Source organism: Panthera tigris, chromosome E3 (genome assembly GCF_018350195.1).
Source record: "Panthera tigris isolate Pti1 chromosome E3, P.tigris_Pti1_mat1.1, whole genome shotgun sequence".
NCBI lineage: Eukaryota > Metazoa > Chordata > Mammalia > Carnivora > Felidae > Panthera > Panthera tigris.
The window spans coordinates 2,180,474-2,195,869 of record NC_056675.1 but is presented as its reverse complement, the minus strand read 5'-3'; the positions used below and the strand labels follow the sequence as shown (position 1 = coordinate 2,195,869).

The window sequence follows — 15,396 nt, the reverse complement described above, 5'->3', positions numbered from 1 at the left end:
GCTCAATGGGTCTCTACGGGAGTCTGAGGGAGCTTACGGCTCTTAGCCGGTGATGACCTCGAGATTCAGACCAGGTAGTAGCCTGTCCCAGGTCAACCAGTAGCAGAATGAGGACTTCCCCCAAGGCCACCTGCCTCCCAAGGCCGAGGCTCTTTTTGCTGCCCCGTGCTACCTCCTACTCCTTATGGTGTAAATTGCACTGGAATAAATTATCGCCACCCTCATCGCCTTCGACGGAACCACTGCTGCCACCCCGCTCTTAGCATCCACGTGCATACTTGTGCCCCTGGACAAGCGGCCAGGGTTCACTTCCTCCGCATCCGGAGGGCCATGGCCCGTCTGGGCACCAGAGGTTAGGTGGGGCGTGGGCGGCCAGCACGCCCAGGGGCACGGCCACGGCGAGGAGTCTTCGAGCCATCTTACCCGAGGAGCCCCCGCTCTGGGCCCCCGTGCGTGAGACGCAGCCCTTCTGTGGCGGCCCAGACAAGATGCACCGATGTCAGGGGCCGTCCAGAGACTGCTCCCCCATGGGAGCTGCCCAGCAGTGAAGGTGCTGCTGAAGCATCGCACTCCCTGTCCTGAGGACAGCTGTGTGTCAGAGTTGTTGTGGGGAGAGCCCTCATTTGGAACTCCGAATAATCACTGCAGTAGCAGTCTTGAAAGGAATCTTCTGGAGCTGGAAGTGGTCTCTGGGTAAAATGATACTGACTTTATTCAAACTTCCCGTCACGGACTTATGGGAAAAATCAGTCTAGGCTTCTAAACGCAGGGGGAGGAGAATTTCACTTCCAGGACTCTGAGCTTCAGAGTTGTTTTTCTGTGGCGAGTGGTGCCTCAGTTTCCTGTTGAAAAATGGGGATAATACAGGAACGGTTTCACAGTCGCGACGCGGGTGCGCCCATCGGCGCAGGGCCCCAGGGAGTACTCTGTGCCACGGCCGGCACCCCGCAAGAGGCCACGAGTGCAGAACATCCCAGGGAGTGGCGGGGATGGCACAGAGGCCCCCCCGCACCCGTCTCCCCCGGCAGTCCACGCTGTGTCAAAGCCAGGCCGCAGACGTGGACTTGGTGCACGTGTCCGGTTCCGTGCCGTGTTGCCGCGTGTGTGCACCCGTGTCCCTGCACGCATGCTGCCCCACGCCACTGGGCATGCTGTCCCTCCAGCTGCCCCTTGGTGGTCGCACCTGCCTCCCACCCCATTCCCCATCCCTGACTCCTGGCGGCCACTGGCTTTTCTCCCCATCTCTAGAATTCTGGCATCCTGGTAATGTTCTCTATGTGGACTGATGCAGTATGTGATACTGTGGGGGGAGCTCTGCCTCCTCTTTAGTCACACGTCTTACCTCTTTCGTTGACGAGGGCGCATTTATGGTCGCTTGTCTTGTCTGTGGATTGGCCTGTAGAGTCGCCGTGTCGTTTCTGTTCTCCGAATTCTGCTTTGTCTGATGCTAACATGGCTGCTCCTGCCTTTGTTGGTTAATGCTTCGCTGGCATCTCTCTTTCCATCCTTTTACTTTTGACCTCCTTTCACATTATGTTAAAATGAGGTTCTTGTAGACAACATGTAGTTGGGCGTGTCTTTTAATCTACGTTGCCACTTCCTGTCTCCTAGTTGGTTTGTTTGGGTCATTTATATTTAATGTAATTATTGGTAGGTTAGGATTTAAGTCTTCCACTTTATTTTGTGTATGTGGCCTCATTACCCCTGGACAGTGAGAGTCCTGATGCTCTAGCAGGCCTCCCCCCCACCCCCCTCCCCCCTGCAAGGAGGCAGGGTGCCTCACTACAGCCTGGCAGGGGTGGGGGGCTTGGCTCCCGGCTCAGCCTTCGCTGGCAGGGGTGAGGCCTGCAGGTTCTGCTGTGTTTGCCTGAGGGTGGGGCGGTTATCACCCGTGCCTTCTCTGCCTGGCCAGGCTGCCCCTTTCCTGTCTGTGCCCGTGGGCTTGTCCAGGCTGTTGGCTTCCCCAGCACTCCTGTCTAGAACACGTGAGGCAGCAGGAGAACTGGGGGGCCCTGCAGTCCCTGCTTGGGTCCTGAGCCCCAGCCTAGTCTGTCTTCTGTCCACCCTTCTGAGCCTTCTTACGTCTGTCTTATATACAGTATCCACGGCTGCAGGAGTAGGGAACACTGAGTGTACCCCGTTTCCGGAAGCAGAATTCCCATTATTAGATTTCTTCTCCTTCCCGATGGCTGTGCACGAACTGACCTATTCATTAAACACTCACTGAGTGCCAGGGTCCCCTCGTCTCAGGGACCGCTATGGCGGTCCGGCCAGTGGCAGGCCTGCAGCTGACCTGTCCGGCCTCTCTCTCTGCAGTGCACACTGGGAGTCCGCTTGCCAGTGGTGGGGGCTGGGTTCGTTCGGGCACTGTCTCTCTTCTACGCCTCATGAGTCCTGGAGGGAGAAGGGTGTTTCCAGGTTAACTGGCTAGTTCGGATGCAGGCTGATGCCGGAAGCTGGTTGAGTGCCCTGGCTGTCCCCGTGAGGGCTGTGGGCACGTCTGAACCTCGTGTTCTTCAGGCCTCGCGGTTTCATGCCCTGGGAGAAGGCCTTTGCAAGTGAGGACGTGGAAAACAAAAATTAAAAATCCCCTACCATCACCATTTCCTAAAAGGACGACAGAAGCCCAAAGTAGGAGGGAGGAGAGTTTTCTAAAGAGGGCGGTTGTGGAATTGAATCACTTTAGTCCCGTGAAAAATCAGCTGCTCAGGCTTTTTCCCTCCGTTCACCGCAGACTGGTAACAACTGGCAGGGGCCCCCATCTGACCTCCCAAGCCCGAGCTGAGGCCAAGAGTTTTAAGTGGACGTTAGCCTCGGATGAGTTTTGGTGACACGTGCTGTGACACGTGTGGGCTCCCTCAGGTGGGCGTGGGAGAGAGCGGCGTGCCTGCGTGGGGCTGCCTTTAGGGAGGGGGCGTTCCTACTCTCGTCGGGTGGTCCTGCACCTGACGGCATCCCCCCTGGTTCCCAGGCACCAGGTGCCTCCTTCCCCCCCAGCGCCACGCACGCGCCCTGACCGGGAACCGGGCCGCCTCGCGAGTTCTGCTCCGACTTGTGTTTCACCTGGGTGTTGGGGTGCGCGTGTGCACGAGTGTGTGTGTGTGTGTGTGTTTGTGTGGTTCTGTCTCCTCTCAGTCCCTGCACGTGCAGAAAAGTGACGTGGACCTCATGAGAACAAGGCTGCGGCGCCTGGAGGAGGAAAACAGCAGGAAGGACCGGCAGATACAGCAGCTCTTGGACCCGTCCCGAGTAAGTCGCGGCCCCGCAGCGGTGGCGCCCGGCCGCGGCAGGGGAGGCGCAGGCTCCGCTCTTCGGGCTGCAGGGGGGAGAGGCCGCCCGCCAGTGTCTTCATCTCTCCGTCTGCTTGCCGCAGGACCCGGATTTTGTTCGGACTCTGGCAGAGAAAAGGCCCGATGCTGGCTGGGTGAGTACCGACTCCAGCAGGACCGATAACCTTCCCGCCGAAGTCTGAATTTCAAAACAGCCCAGAGTTGAGGGACGCCTTTCCTCTAATGCAGTCATGCAAGAGGGGTGACAGGGAGCCAGGGCCCAGGAGCCCCTAAAGCACCGCCCAGGAGCCGGAGAGCTCACGACAAGACGCTGCGGGCGCTGCTGGGGGCGTGAGGGGAGACCGAGAGGCCGCGCAGGGCAGAAGGTGCACAGCAGAGGACAGCGGTCGCGGTGGTGACGTCCCCTGCCACCACACTGAACTAGAGACGCTGAGGAAACAAAGCGGGATAGGATAAAGCCTTTAACACTTTAACACACACACCAGCTCTGCCACGGGGCCGCGTAACACACAGCACAGCGAGTGAAGCAAGGTGACGGCACCGGCGCCATTCCGTGATGAGGGCTGCGGCGGCGGAGAAGAAGGACCACAAGAAACCTGCTGAGTCAAGGAAGCACACTTCTCGAGAAGAGTGAGATGCAGACAGACCTGGAAGGCATCCAATTCTGAGAGCACTGAGCCCAAGGAATCAAATAACATTAACAATGTGACTTTCGGGTGTGATGATGCAACATTTGCAACAAAGCCCCGTGGGACTACAGGGGAAACTGAGTCAACATGATGGGGGAGCAGGGAGGACGCTGACCAGTGCGACACACAGAATCCATGCGGACCTGTACGGAAAGCGTGCAGTCGGCTCTGTACAGGTGGTTAACACCGGCCCCGTTCCCAGGACGCACGAAGGAAGTACTTTCAGGGCGTGAGCACAGATCGGAGTGTTTCCACAAGAAAATCGTTTTCAGCTTAACAGCAACTCCTAGACAGCGAACAGTTGAGCATAATCTCATTGGATTTTGTGATAGGGACTCAATCCCTATTTTTAAAAAATTGTTTTTAACGTTTACTTATTTTTGAGAGAAGGCGAGACAGAGTGTGAGCGGGAGAGGGACAGAGAGACAGGGAGACAGAGGATCCAAAGCAGGCGCTGTGCTGACAGCAGAGACCCCAATACAGGGCTGGAACCCAGGAACCACGAGACCGTGATCTGAACCAAAGTCAGACGCTTAACTGACTGAGCCGCCCAGGTGCCCCTCGATCCCCACTTTGAAACTCAGGAAACTGAGGTTAAGAGATTTGGCCATGGTGCGCCTGGATGGCTCAGTCGGTTAAGCATCCGACTTCGGCTCAGGTCATGATCTCGCAGTTTGTGGGTTTGAGCCCCGTGTCGGGCTCTATGCTGACAGCTCGGAGCCTGGATCCTGCTTCAGATTCTGTGTCTCCCTCTCTCTCTGCCCCTCCCCACTCACTCTCTGTCTCTCTCTCAAAAATAAATAAACATTAAATTTTTTTTTTTTTTTTTTTTTAAAGAGAGAGAGATTTGCCCAGGTTGGGTTTATAGTGAATCTACAAGCACCATGCCTTGGTCCCCACTGTTCCTCCGGTAGTTAATACTGGAGAAAAGACGTCTTAAGCTACCCTGAGTAAAACCTGATGCCTTAAACCAGCAGAATAAACACAAATGATCAAAACCAGCGTCAGCAGGACTGAGAACACCGGGCATGCTCAGAGCTGAGACACCGTGTTTTAGGTTGGCGTGACCGAGCAGAGGAATGGCCGTGAAGTTGTGCTTTCCGTTTGCCGGGTACTGCTCTCTTTCGGGCGTGTCTCAGGGAAAAACTCCAGTGTAAAAACCCTTTTACACAAGGAAATTTATAGCTGCCCGATTTGGGGGGGGGAACATTGAGGAGAAGCCATTACAATTTGAATGATGCCACATGGAAACATTTTCAGAAGAAAAAAAAAATTAAGAATATAAATGAGTACAGCTATGTTCAGAAATGGCTGCGTGATTGAGGATTTAGAATTTTGTAAATAATGCATACTTTTAGAGAAAGGGCTCTGCATTTCTGTTCTGATGCTGTGGGTTTTCTCGGTCTTTTTGAGAGAGAGCGTGAGTGGGGGAGGAGCAGAGGGAGAGAGACAGAGAGAGAGAATCCCAAGCAGGCTCTGTGCTGAGCACAGAGCCCAACCCCGGGCTCAATCCCACGACCTCGGAATCACGACCAGAGCTGATGTCGAGAGTCGGATGCTCCACTGACTGAGCCAACCCCGGCGCCCCGGCTTTTTTAAAATTAAAGTTGACTGAAAGTAGAAATTCTAGATCCTTGGGTGTGTGCAGTTTCCACCTTAACACCCGCTGCCAAATCGCCCTTCGGAGTTGCCGTGTCCTATGACTGAACGCTGTGCTGGTGAGCAAGGTGCCGGTGAGCACTGGACTGGTGAGCACTGGGCTGGTGAGCATCGCCCTTCAAGAAACGTCTGCACGTATGCATAAGAAGGGTGATTTCTACTGAAGTCTTGGTCGTAAATAGCAATTTAAGCCTCATCGATCGAGGAATGGGTGTCCACACTGTATGACTGTATCGGGCAGGAGTCACGTAGGGGTGCGGCCCCACAGGGATGGTCCACCAGGACCATGAGAAAACCACGTGGCCGCCTGTGCGGTAGGATGCTGTAATGTCAGTGGGTACACATGCACGACACAAGGTCTAGAGGACACAAATTCGCTTGATGACAGTATTCGGTGAGGGGGGTTAAGGTCAAGGGCCATAGTCTGATACATGTTCTCATTTTTCCCCAAGAAGATGTATTCATGTATTACCAAACATAATTGAAAATTAGTTTAAAATCCAACCGGAAAGGCGTTTGGGTAGCCAGAAAGAAAGAAGGGGATATTCTTTCAGGAGCGCAAGCGTGCTGTCTCCCACAGTGACGGGTTGGCAGAGAGAAGGAACAACGAGACGCACGCGGTCTTCCGTGCCCCAGAGTGAAGCTCAGGGTCGTGGGGGGTCGGCTCTGCTCACTCCCAAGGGGATACCGTGGACACAGTTGTCCTTTGAATCTGGTGATGGCGGTGCATCCGTGCGTTCCTAGTGTGGAACGTGGGGGTTGGGGGGGAGGCTCTGCACCTGTCCCACCCTGCCCCCGCCCCGCCCGGCGCCGAGAGCCGGACAGTCGGGCCCTTTCTTTGCTGCGCTAGGGACTACGGGAGAAGCCGGCGACCAAGTGGGGCAGGATCAGCGGGCAGGGGACGCCTAGCCCAGCCTGGGGACAGGAGGGAGGGGGAGCTCGTGGACTGCGGAAGCAGTCGACTTGACGTGCGCGTGTTCGACTGGCAGGTCGTTAACGGGCTAAAGCAGAGGATTCTGAGGCTGGAGCAGCAGTGCAAGGAGAAGGACAACACGATCAAGTACGGGCACGCGCGGGCGGGCAGGGGGTGGGCCGGGGGGGAGCGGGCTGCGCAGGGTCTCCTCGGCCGGGCCCTGGCGGGGCTGGCTGCAGCCAGCCCGCGTGCCCGCTCGCCTCCCCTCGCACCCGGCGGCGGTGTCTGCTCCGTCTGCTGGGACTGCACCCCCAGTCCCCACCCGCCACCCTCCGTCCCACGTCCCTTGTCCCAGCATCCTCTTTGCGCCAAAACTACGAAAGGAAGTGTTAGCTGCCTCTTCAAACATCACCCGAACGGCGTCTCCCTCTCATCTTTTCCTGTTCCCGTTGCATCTGAGCCCTGCTCTCTGTCCTCGGTCTGGTGTGGGCCGCGTGCCATCTCCCTGTGGGCCCGTGGGCGCCGGCACCCCAGCGGCCTGCCCTGGTCCCGTGTGGTCCCGGTGGTGCCGTGCGGAGCAGAGTCCTGCCTGGTGGCGCCCGAGTCCCCTTCCGCTTTCTCTCCCTGCGTCCCTTCTCTGTTCCTCTGCTGAAATCGTCCCCTGTAAAAATCTGTGTTATTTGCTGATTTCTTCTGTATTTCGGCACCCTGAACTCCGCACCTTGATTTGCTAGAGCTTTTTATCTGAGGTCTGTTGGATGCTGAGTGGGGGGTGCTGGCAATACGGGTCGGGGGTGACGCTCCTTGCTCACAGAAGGAGCCTCCCACCGCCCCCAGAGGCGGCTGTCCTCGCCCCAGGCTTCACGGGGACCCCGCTTCTTCCACGACAGCCCCCCCCTTAGTGAGGAATAGCTTTAGGGAGTCTGCTTCTGCACAGAAGGGGGCCCGTGGCCGTGAGGACTCTCCGTGGGTCTGCGCCCAGCCCGCTTCTCTTCTGCCAAGCCCTTCCTCCGCTCACGTCCTGGGAGGCGCTCTTGCCCTTCGGGGGGGCCGGCGCTGCCCTACTAACTGTGAACTGGGTTTCTAGCAAACTGCAGACTGATATGAAGACCACTAACTTGGAGGAGATGAGAATCGCCATGGAGACGTACTACGAGGAGGTGCGTGCCCTTCGGGGAGGGGAAGTCCGTGACCTGGGCGGTCGCCCGCCACGCCTGGCACCCTGCGCTTCCGTTCCGTCTCAGCTTGAACGTGAATCCCAGCAACGTAGGCAGAAATCAGGAGCCCGATCACAACTTTTTCAGAGCACGTTCTCCTTCGTGCTCGTTTTGTACCGTAACGTATTTTAATTTGGCGTTTGCAGATTCATCGTCTCCAGACTCTCTTGGCGAGCTCCGAGACCGCGGGAAAGAAGTATGATCATCTCCTCGGGAAGCGTGTTTCATGTTTGGTCCCGAAAGCGCAGGGAACTGCGTGCACTGCCCTTCTCTTTGGAGCAGTGCACGCACCTGCATCAGTCTGTTAACGGTTTCCATCTGGGACGGTGACGCACAGCCACGTGCTGGCTCCTAACCGCATGTTCACCTCCCCATGCTCTGAGTCCTTAATTCCTGCTATGTAACAGCCTCCAGCTTAGAATTAGAAAACGCTGTTGTTCCAAGCAGGGCTTCCTTATTAAGAAGGCGTTTAATGCCAAGTACAAGTCCATCTCCCCCCAAGAAGTTTATTAGAGACATCAGGGGTTCCCCGTCTCGAAGATTCCCTTTTCACAGATTTGGCCACATCACTGCCTCGGCACTGAGCTGCGAACTCAAATCAGGCATTCGCCCTGAGCCAGGCACGGCCTTCCCTTCCTTCTTTTCGGGGTTGGCAGACTTTCTCCATACAGGACAGCCGCTGCTTTGCTCTTTGAAGCAGGCGAGCCCCGCAAAGCGTCCGCAGACACGGAATGGGCGCATCTGCTAAGCCGTCGCCCCCGGGGCGCGTGCCGCGTAGGCTCCTGCAGCGGGTGCCTTGGGCCGCAGGACCGTCACCCACTGGTCAGCACACAACCTGTTTCCGCTAGCGTGTCTGTGCATTCGCGTGTCAGCCAGCACCTCACACACGGGCTTCCTCACGAGGCCCATCGGCCTTCTCCCGAGCCCCGGCAGGAACATGGGGCAGCCCCTGAGCGCTGTGAAGGGGACTGCTTTAAACCCTGGACCCACCAACGAAAGCACCCAGGTGTGAAAAGCATGTACTCAAACAGGCTGTGAAGGTGCCGCCTGTGGACAGCCCGAGGGTGGCAGTGAAAGCCAAGCCGGGTGCCTGTCCCCCCCAACCCCCCCCGCCCCTGCCTCCCACTCCTGCCCCCCACCCCCCGCCACCGGGAACTTGTCCCTCAGGCTGTCCACCACCCAGCCCGTGGCCCTGTACTGTGAAGGGGTCACACGGTAAGTGTTAGCAAGAATGCAAATTTGCAAATACGGAATCTGAACAATGAGGACCGACCGTATTTTAGACTTTGTAGGATAAGAGGCAAATCAAGCTATTGTACGGCTATTTAGGTAACTAGAGAGAACGTGAGTTCCCACAAACGTTTTCGTGATACGATTTAAAATATATTACTAGTATCGAATACAGTATTTTGTTCTGCAGGTTGACGGATGAGCACAGATTTCTGTTTGGGGGACAGCACTTTGCTTCCTTGTAGTTAAGTGTCAGGGTTCCCTGTTCCACTGCAGATATCTGCAGAGAGCACTCTGAGCCACAGACAGGCACCCACAGGTGCCGTGTGGCTGCCCCCCTTGAAGGCATTTATCCAGCCGGTTTAGAAACCCAAACCTAGCCCTTGGCTTTGCTGTTCCCAGGTCTCCGGGGGAGAAGAGACTGGGCGTCAAGAGGCCGAAGAAAGTGAGCAGCGCCCTCCTGAGCTTGTCCCGGAGCGTCCAGGAGCTCACGGAGGAGAACCAAAGCCTGAAGGAAGACCTGGACCGCGTGCTGAGCAACTCCCCCACCGTCTCCACCACGAAGGGTACTGGCCCGGGAGCCACCCGCGGAAGGGCGCTCGAGGAGAGGCCGTGTCTCGGGTTCTTTGAGGAAGGACGCAGGTGGCGAAACGCGGGAGAGTCTGACCCTCCCGCTCAACCCCACGCCCCTATTTCAGTTGCCAGAAATGCAGATGCGTACTTCTGGGCAACACCAAAATTGACTCTGAGATCTAAGGAGCACCTGCTGTGAGCCAAGCACCCTTGCAGGTAGTTGGGGAGGGCACTAGACAAAAGCAGACATCCCTCGTGGAGGCCACATCGTACTGGGAGGGAGAAGCCAGCAGGTCAGTCATGGGTCTGGTGGCAGGAAGTGCCACGGAGCGAAACAGGAAGGACAGCAGGTGTCGGGGGCAGTGGCGTGCACCTGTGAGTAGGGTCTTCGGGGACAGCCATGCCCACGGCCAGTGTGCCCAGCATACGTAGGCAGTGGGAGGGTGGTGGCGATGATGGCGGAAGGAAGTCGTGGGGCCAGGCTGTGAAGGCCACACCCGGGCCCTGGGGGCTGGGGCAGAGGTGAGAAGTGCTGAATGGACCGTGTGCAGAAGAGAGGGCGGGAAGACCAGGGCTTCTGTGGCGTCCCCATGGGGGCTGCTGGCGGCCCCGGGCACGGTGGCACCACAGGGATGACAGGTGGCCAGGTTCCGGATGCCTCAGAGAAGGGAGGAGCCGGCTTCCCGAGCTCTTATCTGAGCTGCTGGAAGGACAGGGTGTCCTTGTGAGGTGGAGGTGACGGAGACAGGAGCAGGTCTGGGGATGGGGACGTGTCAAGTCTGCGGTGTGCAAAAGGCGTCCAAGTGGAGGTGGGTGCATCCGGGAGTTCAGGGCAGAGGCCTCAGCAGGAGATGCCCACGTGGGGGGCAACAGCAGAGGGCCGGGCTGGGACTGAGCGCCCCAGTGAGTGAGGAGAGCAGAGTAGGGCCTGGGGTCCAGCCCCTGGTGCGACGCAGCAGGGTGCAGAGGGTCAGCGGTGGCGGTGGCGGTGACGGAGCTCAGAGCGCCGGGGAAGGAAGCGCCGGGAGGAGGGAGGAAGGCAGAGGATCCAGCGCGGACTCGTGTGTGGCCTTGAGAAGTTCTGTCTCGGACCGGCACGCACGATCAGGTGTGGATGTCACACTGAGGTCTTAGGAGGCCATCGGCACGGCCAGCTCCACAGTGTGGGCACGGACCCCCTCATTGGGAGGCACCCTTCCTGCACGAATCTGCCAGGCGCCGCGCGGCGGAAGGGGACACTCACAGGCTGTGCTAGAGGTGGGCGGTCGGGGCTGACGGGGCCACCGGGATGGCTGTGCCAAGTTCACCTCTCAAAGCCATTGCTTCCATCAGGTTACACGGAGTGGAGTAAGCCCCGGCTGCTGAGACGGATCGCCGAGCTGGAAAAAGTGAGTGGTGCGCCTCTCAGCTGCCCGTCCTTGAGGACCCGCCCGAGCGCCAGGAGCCGGCGCCCTGTAAAGTGGGGACGCAGATGAGCCCTTTGCTCACAGAATGCTCTCAGCACATGCATGGTGGCTGTCCCCCGCATGGCACGCGATGCAGACGGGAATGAGCAGACTCCGTGCAGGTCTGGACGAGACCCACGGGTCGTGTCGTTCCTGTCCCTGGTGTCACAGGTGGCAAAGCCACGGTCACACGGCCCACGGTTTTGGACTCCTTGTGTCACCAGGGATGGAGGCAGGTGGTCCTAGGGCCTTCCAGAAACCCAGGCGGCCTGAATATCTGAGTCGTCCTAGGGCCTTCCAGAAACCAGGCGGCCTGAATACTTGAGTCGGAAAACTCTGTTTATCATCAGAAAGTTGGGGAGATTAATACTTCCTCATACCTGTCGTGGGTTTGCAGATTTGATTTCACTCCTGTGGTCAGTACTCAGTCCGCTTGTTTGGAGTGGGTCAGAAGGGCCCGCGTCTGCTGCCTGGTCTGGTAAAACGGTGAGGGCTGTCCCCTGGTTTGGCTGAGCGGAGTAAACCTAGAAGGAAGCATCAAGTAACTACAGATCTACACAGCAGAAAACCTGAGTTTTATGCACTGTGGGTATTTTGAGAAGAAAGCTCGTTAGGAAAGAAGGTCACCCAGAGGTGGTGCGGAAGCCCAGGGGGTGGTGCTTTCTCGGCTGAGACACCCACCATCACCGGGGAGCTGGGGCCGCTCAGTCAGTCCCTCTCAGCTGGCAAAACCGGGCTATCATGTGAGATTAAAAGCACAGAGGCTGAAAATTTCAGAAATCCTAAAGAAATGGTAGGGTCAATGAGCCCAAAGAAAAGCGTATGAGCTCGCCTCCCATGTGCCCTCCGTTCCGTCTTGTTAACGGTGCCTTGCCCCCACCGTGCCAGGCCGGGCCCTGCGGGTAGGGTGCTCTTCACCTCCCCACCGGGCTCCGGTGACGTGGTGCCATCCCGGCTTGTGAGGTCACACGCAGAGCTTGGCCCACACCCGCGCCTGGGACCAGTTTCCATTGGTCACGCTCTTCCTTGGGTTTCACAACCGTAAAGGGAAATGAGAAAGAAAATCTAACAAATGCCTTTGTTGCCCCCAGAAAATAAGTTCGATGGAAAGCCCCACATCACAGGCTTCAGAAGAGGTCAAGTCAAGCGCCCCGGTGCAGTCTGCGTCCAGCTCCACCGTGCCCCGGCAGCCGAGATGTGACCGGCACCAGGAGAGCGAGCGTCTCCGGGGGACGGTGCGGAGCCTGAGAGGCGAGCGGGACGCGCTGCAGACGCAGCTTCAGGAGAAAGAGTAGGTTGCAAGGCTCGGCCAGCACCTTCCGCCCTGGAAGGGGGTCGCGGCGGGAGTCCAGCCGTGCTGGCACACTCGGGAGACACGCTCAGCTCCTCGTAGTAACTGCTGGCCTGGTTTCGTGTGCTTGAAAAGTCCTGTATCTTGTTTGTGAGATAAGAGCCACTTCAGTGGTACAAACAAGATAGCAATTGACCACATTACGTTACTGAAGGAAGGGGAGGTGTCATTCAAATCTCTTGACTCCATTCCAGAGCCATTCCCAAATTCTTCACTAGAGAATAATCTTTCATTGATTTGTGAGGTAGATAGGCCATCAGTTAGATTTTCTTTAAGGTTTAGAATCAGCGGTATGTTTAAGGGATCTCGTCTAAGTACCAAATAAGACAGACATGCTGTGAAGCGTTCAGTGTGACCCTGAGAGTTTGAAAGGAAAAGCCTGCAGAGTTTGCTTATTCGCTGTTGGTTCTCTAGTGTCTTGAGTTGTAGCCTCCTAAAAATGTTCCTGTCTCCTCCGCTGTCCGCTAGTGGCTTCTCTGGTCAAAGTTGTGTTATGAGTAAGCCAAACCCGTGCATCTTCTGAGATGAGGGTTTTCTCTCAGAGTGTGGCCTGGGCAACCAGCAGCCTCAGCATCACCTGGGAGCTGGTTAGCGATGCAGAACCTTGGCCCCGCCCACCTGGGAAGCTGGTTAGAGATGCAGCACTTGGCTTCGCCTACCTCGGAGCTGGTTAGAGATGTAGAACCTTGGCCCCGCCCACCTGGGAGCTGGTTAGAGATGCAGCACTCGGCCCCACCCACCTGGGAGCTGGTTAGAGATGTAGAACCTTGACCCCGCCCACCTAGGAGCTGGTTAGAGATGTAGAACCTCGGCCCCGCCCACCTGGGAGCTGGTTAGAGATGCAGAACCTCGGCCCCGCCCACCTGGGGGCTGGTTAGGGATGCGGCACTCGGCCCCACCCACCTGGGGGCTGGTTGGAGACGCAGAACCTTGTCAGACCCAGATCTCCTGAATCTGACTCTGTGTCTGGCGACGCCCCCTGGTGATCGTGGGCATGTTTAGGTCTGAGAAGGCCTCCCTAAGCTAAGTTCTCTGGTGCCTGTTTATGGCAGAGGAAAACCCCTTCACACTCCCCTTGTTCTCCAATCCAAGCGCATCTATGCCAATTGGCAGGTCCTTTGTAAAAATTAGTGTTTCATGAGAGGTTTCAAAAATGGGGCTAGTCATCTTGAAAGATAAATAACATCTGCGATTTTCTCTTCAGCCGTCACACGGCATGATAATAGCTTCTGCTTGCTGAGCCCTTACTATGTGACAGAGGCTCTGCTAAACAGTCAGGGTGTCTCGGATTCCCGTGGAGATTAAACGAACCTTGGAACCAGTGGAGCTGAGGTCAGGCAAGGGTCTTGTCTTGGAGCCACGTGCCACCTGTGGGGCCCAGGAAAGCCCATCGGGCAGCGGTTTCGTTGGAGGTGACGGGGTAACCCCCCTCGTCCTCAGGGCCCCGGTTCAGGCGGCAGCCCCGTGTGGCGCGGGCAGGACCCTCAGCAGTCCTCTCAGATAGGGGTGACATACCCGATTGGGTGACTGTTGGGATAACGCCCGTCTCCCTGAGACAGCGAGGCCCGCGCGAGCAGGGCCCGCGGCTCGTGTGATGGTGCTCGCCTCGGTATCCCGGGCACGTAACAGCCGCTGGCACACAGCAGGCGCCCAGTAAATACCCTGGATGAACCACCACCGGGCCGGCGGGCCTCTCGGGTCTGTTCCTGGCTCTGTGTAGCTATGAGCGAGTGCCCCTGCCGTCCATCCACCGTCACGGGGACGGAGGTCAGGCTGCGCGATGTTTTCTGAAAGCCCTTCCCGCTGGGTGAGAATCGGTGTTCCTGTGACGCTGAAACGTCTCTGCTTCTGTGTGTTCAGCTTGGAAGTGAGACAGCTGCTACAGACAAACGCCACCTTGCAGAAGGAGCTGGAGGGCGCGAGGGAAGGGGAGGAGGAGAGAAGAGGAAGAGAGGAGGCTCTGAGGTGAGCGCACCAGAGGCGGAGGCTGTGGAGGTCACACGACTCCCAGCGTTTCCTGCCTTTGCTCCTGCCTTTCCTCAGCGCGGCTCTCTGAGTGGCTCTTCTACAACCCCAGCCCGATCCCCACACCCCGCGCCCTGACATCTTGCAGTGGCTCTTCCTTTCCTTCGGAGGAAAAATCCCGACTCCGGGGAAGGGCTCTTCGCGATCAGGCCGGCGTTTGCCTCCCTGGCGTGACGCCCGGTCCTCGGCACGCACCTTTCACTGCGGTGCGGCCACCGTGGGGGGTCGCCCCATCAGGGCTCCCAGGACAGAGCCTCCTGCTCCTGCAGGGTCACTACTCACAGTCTCCAGAAAGCGGAAACAGCCCCAAAGCCCGTCTCTGAGGAATAGATAGCAAACAAGTACGTCTGTAGGAAAGAATACAAAGGAGTGGGTTCTGACACGTGCGACAGCAGGGACGGACCTCGTGGCACGCGGGCTGCCGACGGGCGCGGGTGGTGGGAGCATTCTTAGCCGCGGCGGCACCATGCTGCGGATGTGCTCAAACCCGCTTCATCGCAGACTTGGCCACGGTGAATTTTAGGTTGTACGAAATTCACCTCAATAAAAAATGCCCCCCCAAACGTAGGTGAGAACCCTGAGCAGAAATACCTAGCACTCAGAATAATAAGTAAGACACAGACTACTGGAATGAACGAAAATATTTTGCAGGAGAACTGACTAGGCGGGATCAAAGGAGACCGGAAAGGGCAGGTACACGGGGAAGAGTTGTTCTTGCTTGGCCTCAGACACCCGTAGTGAAGGCGCACATCGTATTTTCCTCCAGTCACATTGTTAAAAGCCCCCAATAGGAGGCGCCTGGGTGGCTCAGTCGGCTGAGCGTCTGACCAGCTCAGGTCACGATCTCACGGTTTGTGAGTTTGAGCCCCGCGTCGGGCTCCGTGCTGACGGCTCAGAGCCTGCCTGGGATTCCCCGCCCTAAACCCATTTAAAATAAAGAAATTAAAACAACACATAATTCCTGCCCATTTGTCCCTCGTGGCCTCAGAACTCTTACCATGTTC

The 15,396-nt window shown here is 57.4% G+C and overlaps 1 protein-coding gene and 1 long non-coding RNA gene across 13 annotated transcripts in view; one reads left to right on the top strand and one right to left on the bottom strand.

Annotated features, from left to right (window-relative positions):
- IQCE (IQ motif containing E) overlaps positions 1-15,396 on the top strand; it is a 41,872-nt gene that overhangs the window by 12,872 nt on the left and 13,604 nt on the right. For 8 of the 12 annotated variants that reach the window (XR_006212720.1, XM_042972557.1, XM_042972558.1 and 5 more), the window contains 9 exons: positions 3,136-3,249; positions 3,374-3,424; positions 6,628-6,698; positions 7,639-7,711; positions 7,915-7,964; positions 9,401-9,564; positions 10,904-10,959; positions 12,108-12,307; positions 14,228-14,332. Coding sequence is in view for 11 of the 12 variants with exons in the window: in XM_042972557.1 (XP_042828491.1) it covers positions 3,136-3,249; positions 3,374-3,424; positions 6,628-6,698; positions 7,639-7,711; positions 7,915-7,964; positions 9,401-9,564; positions 10,904-10,959; positions 12,108-12,307; positions 14,228-14,332 (884 nt within the window). In the remaining variant the exon portion in view is untranslated. The remainder of the gene's footprint in view (positions 1-3,135; positions 3,250-3,373; positions 3,425-6,627; positions 6,699-7,638; positions 7,712-7,914; positions 7,965-9,400; positions 9,565-10,903; positions 10,960-12,107; positions 12,308-14,227; positions 14,333-15,396) is intronic. The other 4 variants (XM_042972559.1, XM_042972556.1, XM_042972561.1 and 1 more) reach the window with 2 other exon arrangements.
- Positions 11,381-15,396, bottom strand: part of LOC107180818 — a 32,371-nt gene continuing 28,355 nt past the window's right edge. Inside the window, exon 3 of the long non-coding RNA XR_006212722.1 lies at positions 11,381-11,540. This is a non-coding gene — a long non-coding RNA (uncharacterized LOC107180818). The remainder of the gene's footprint in view (positions 11,541-15,396) is intronic.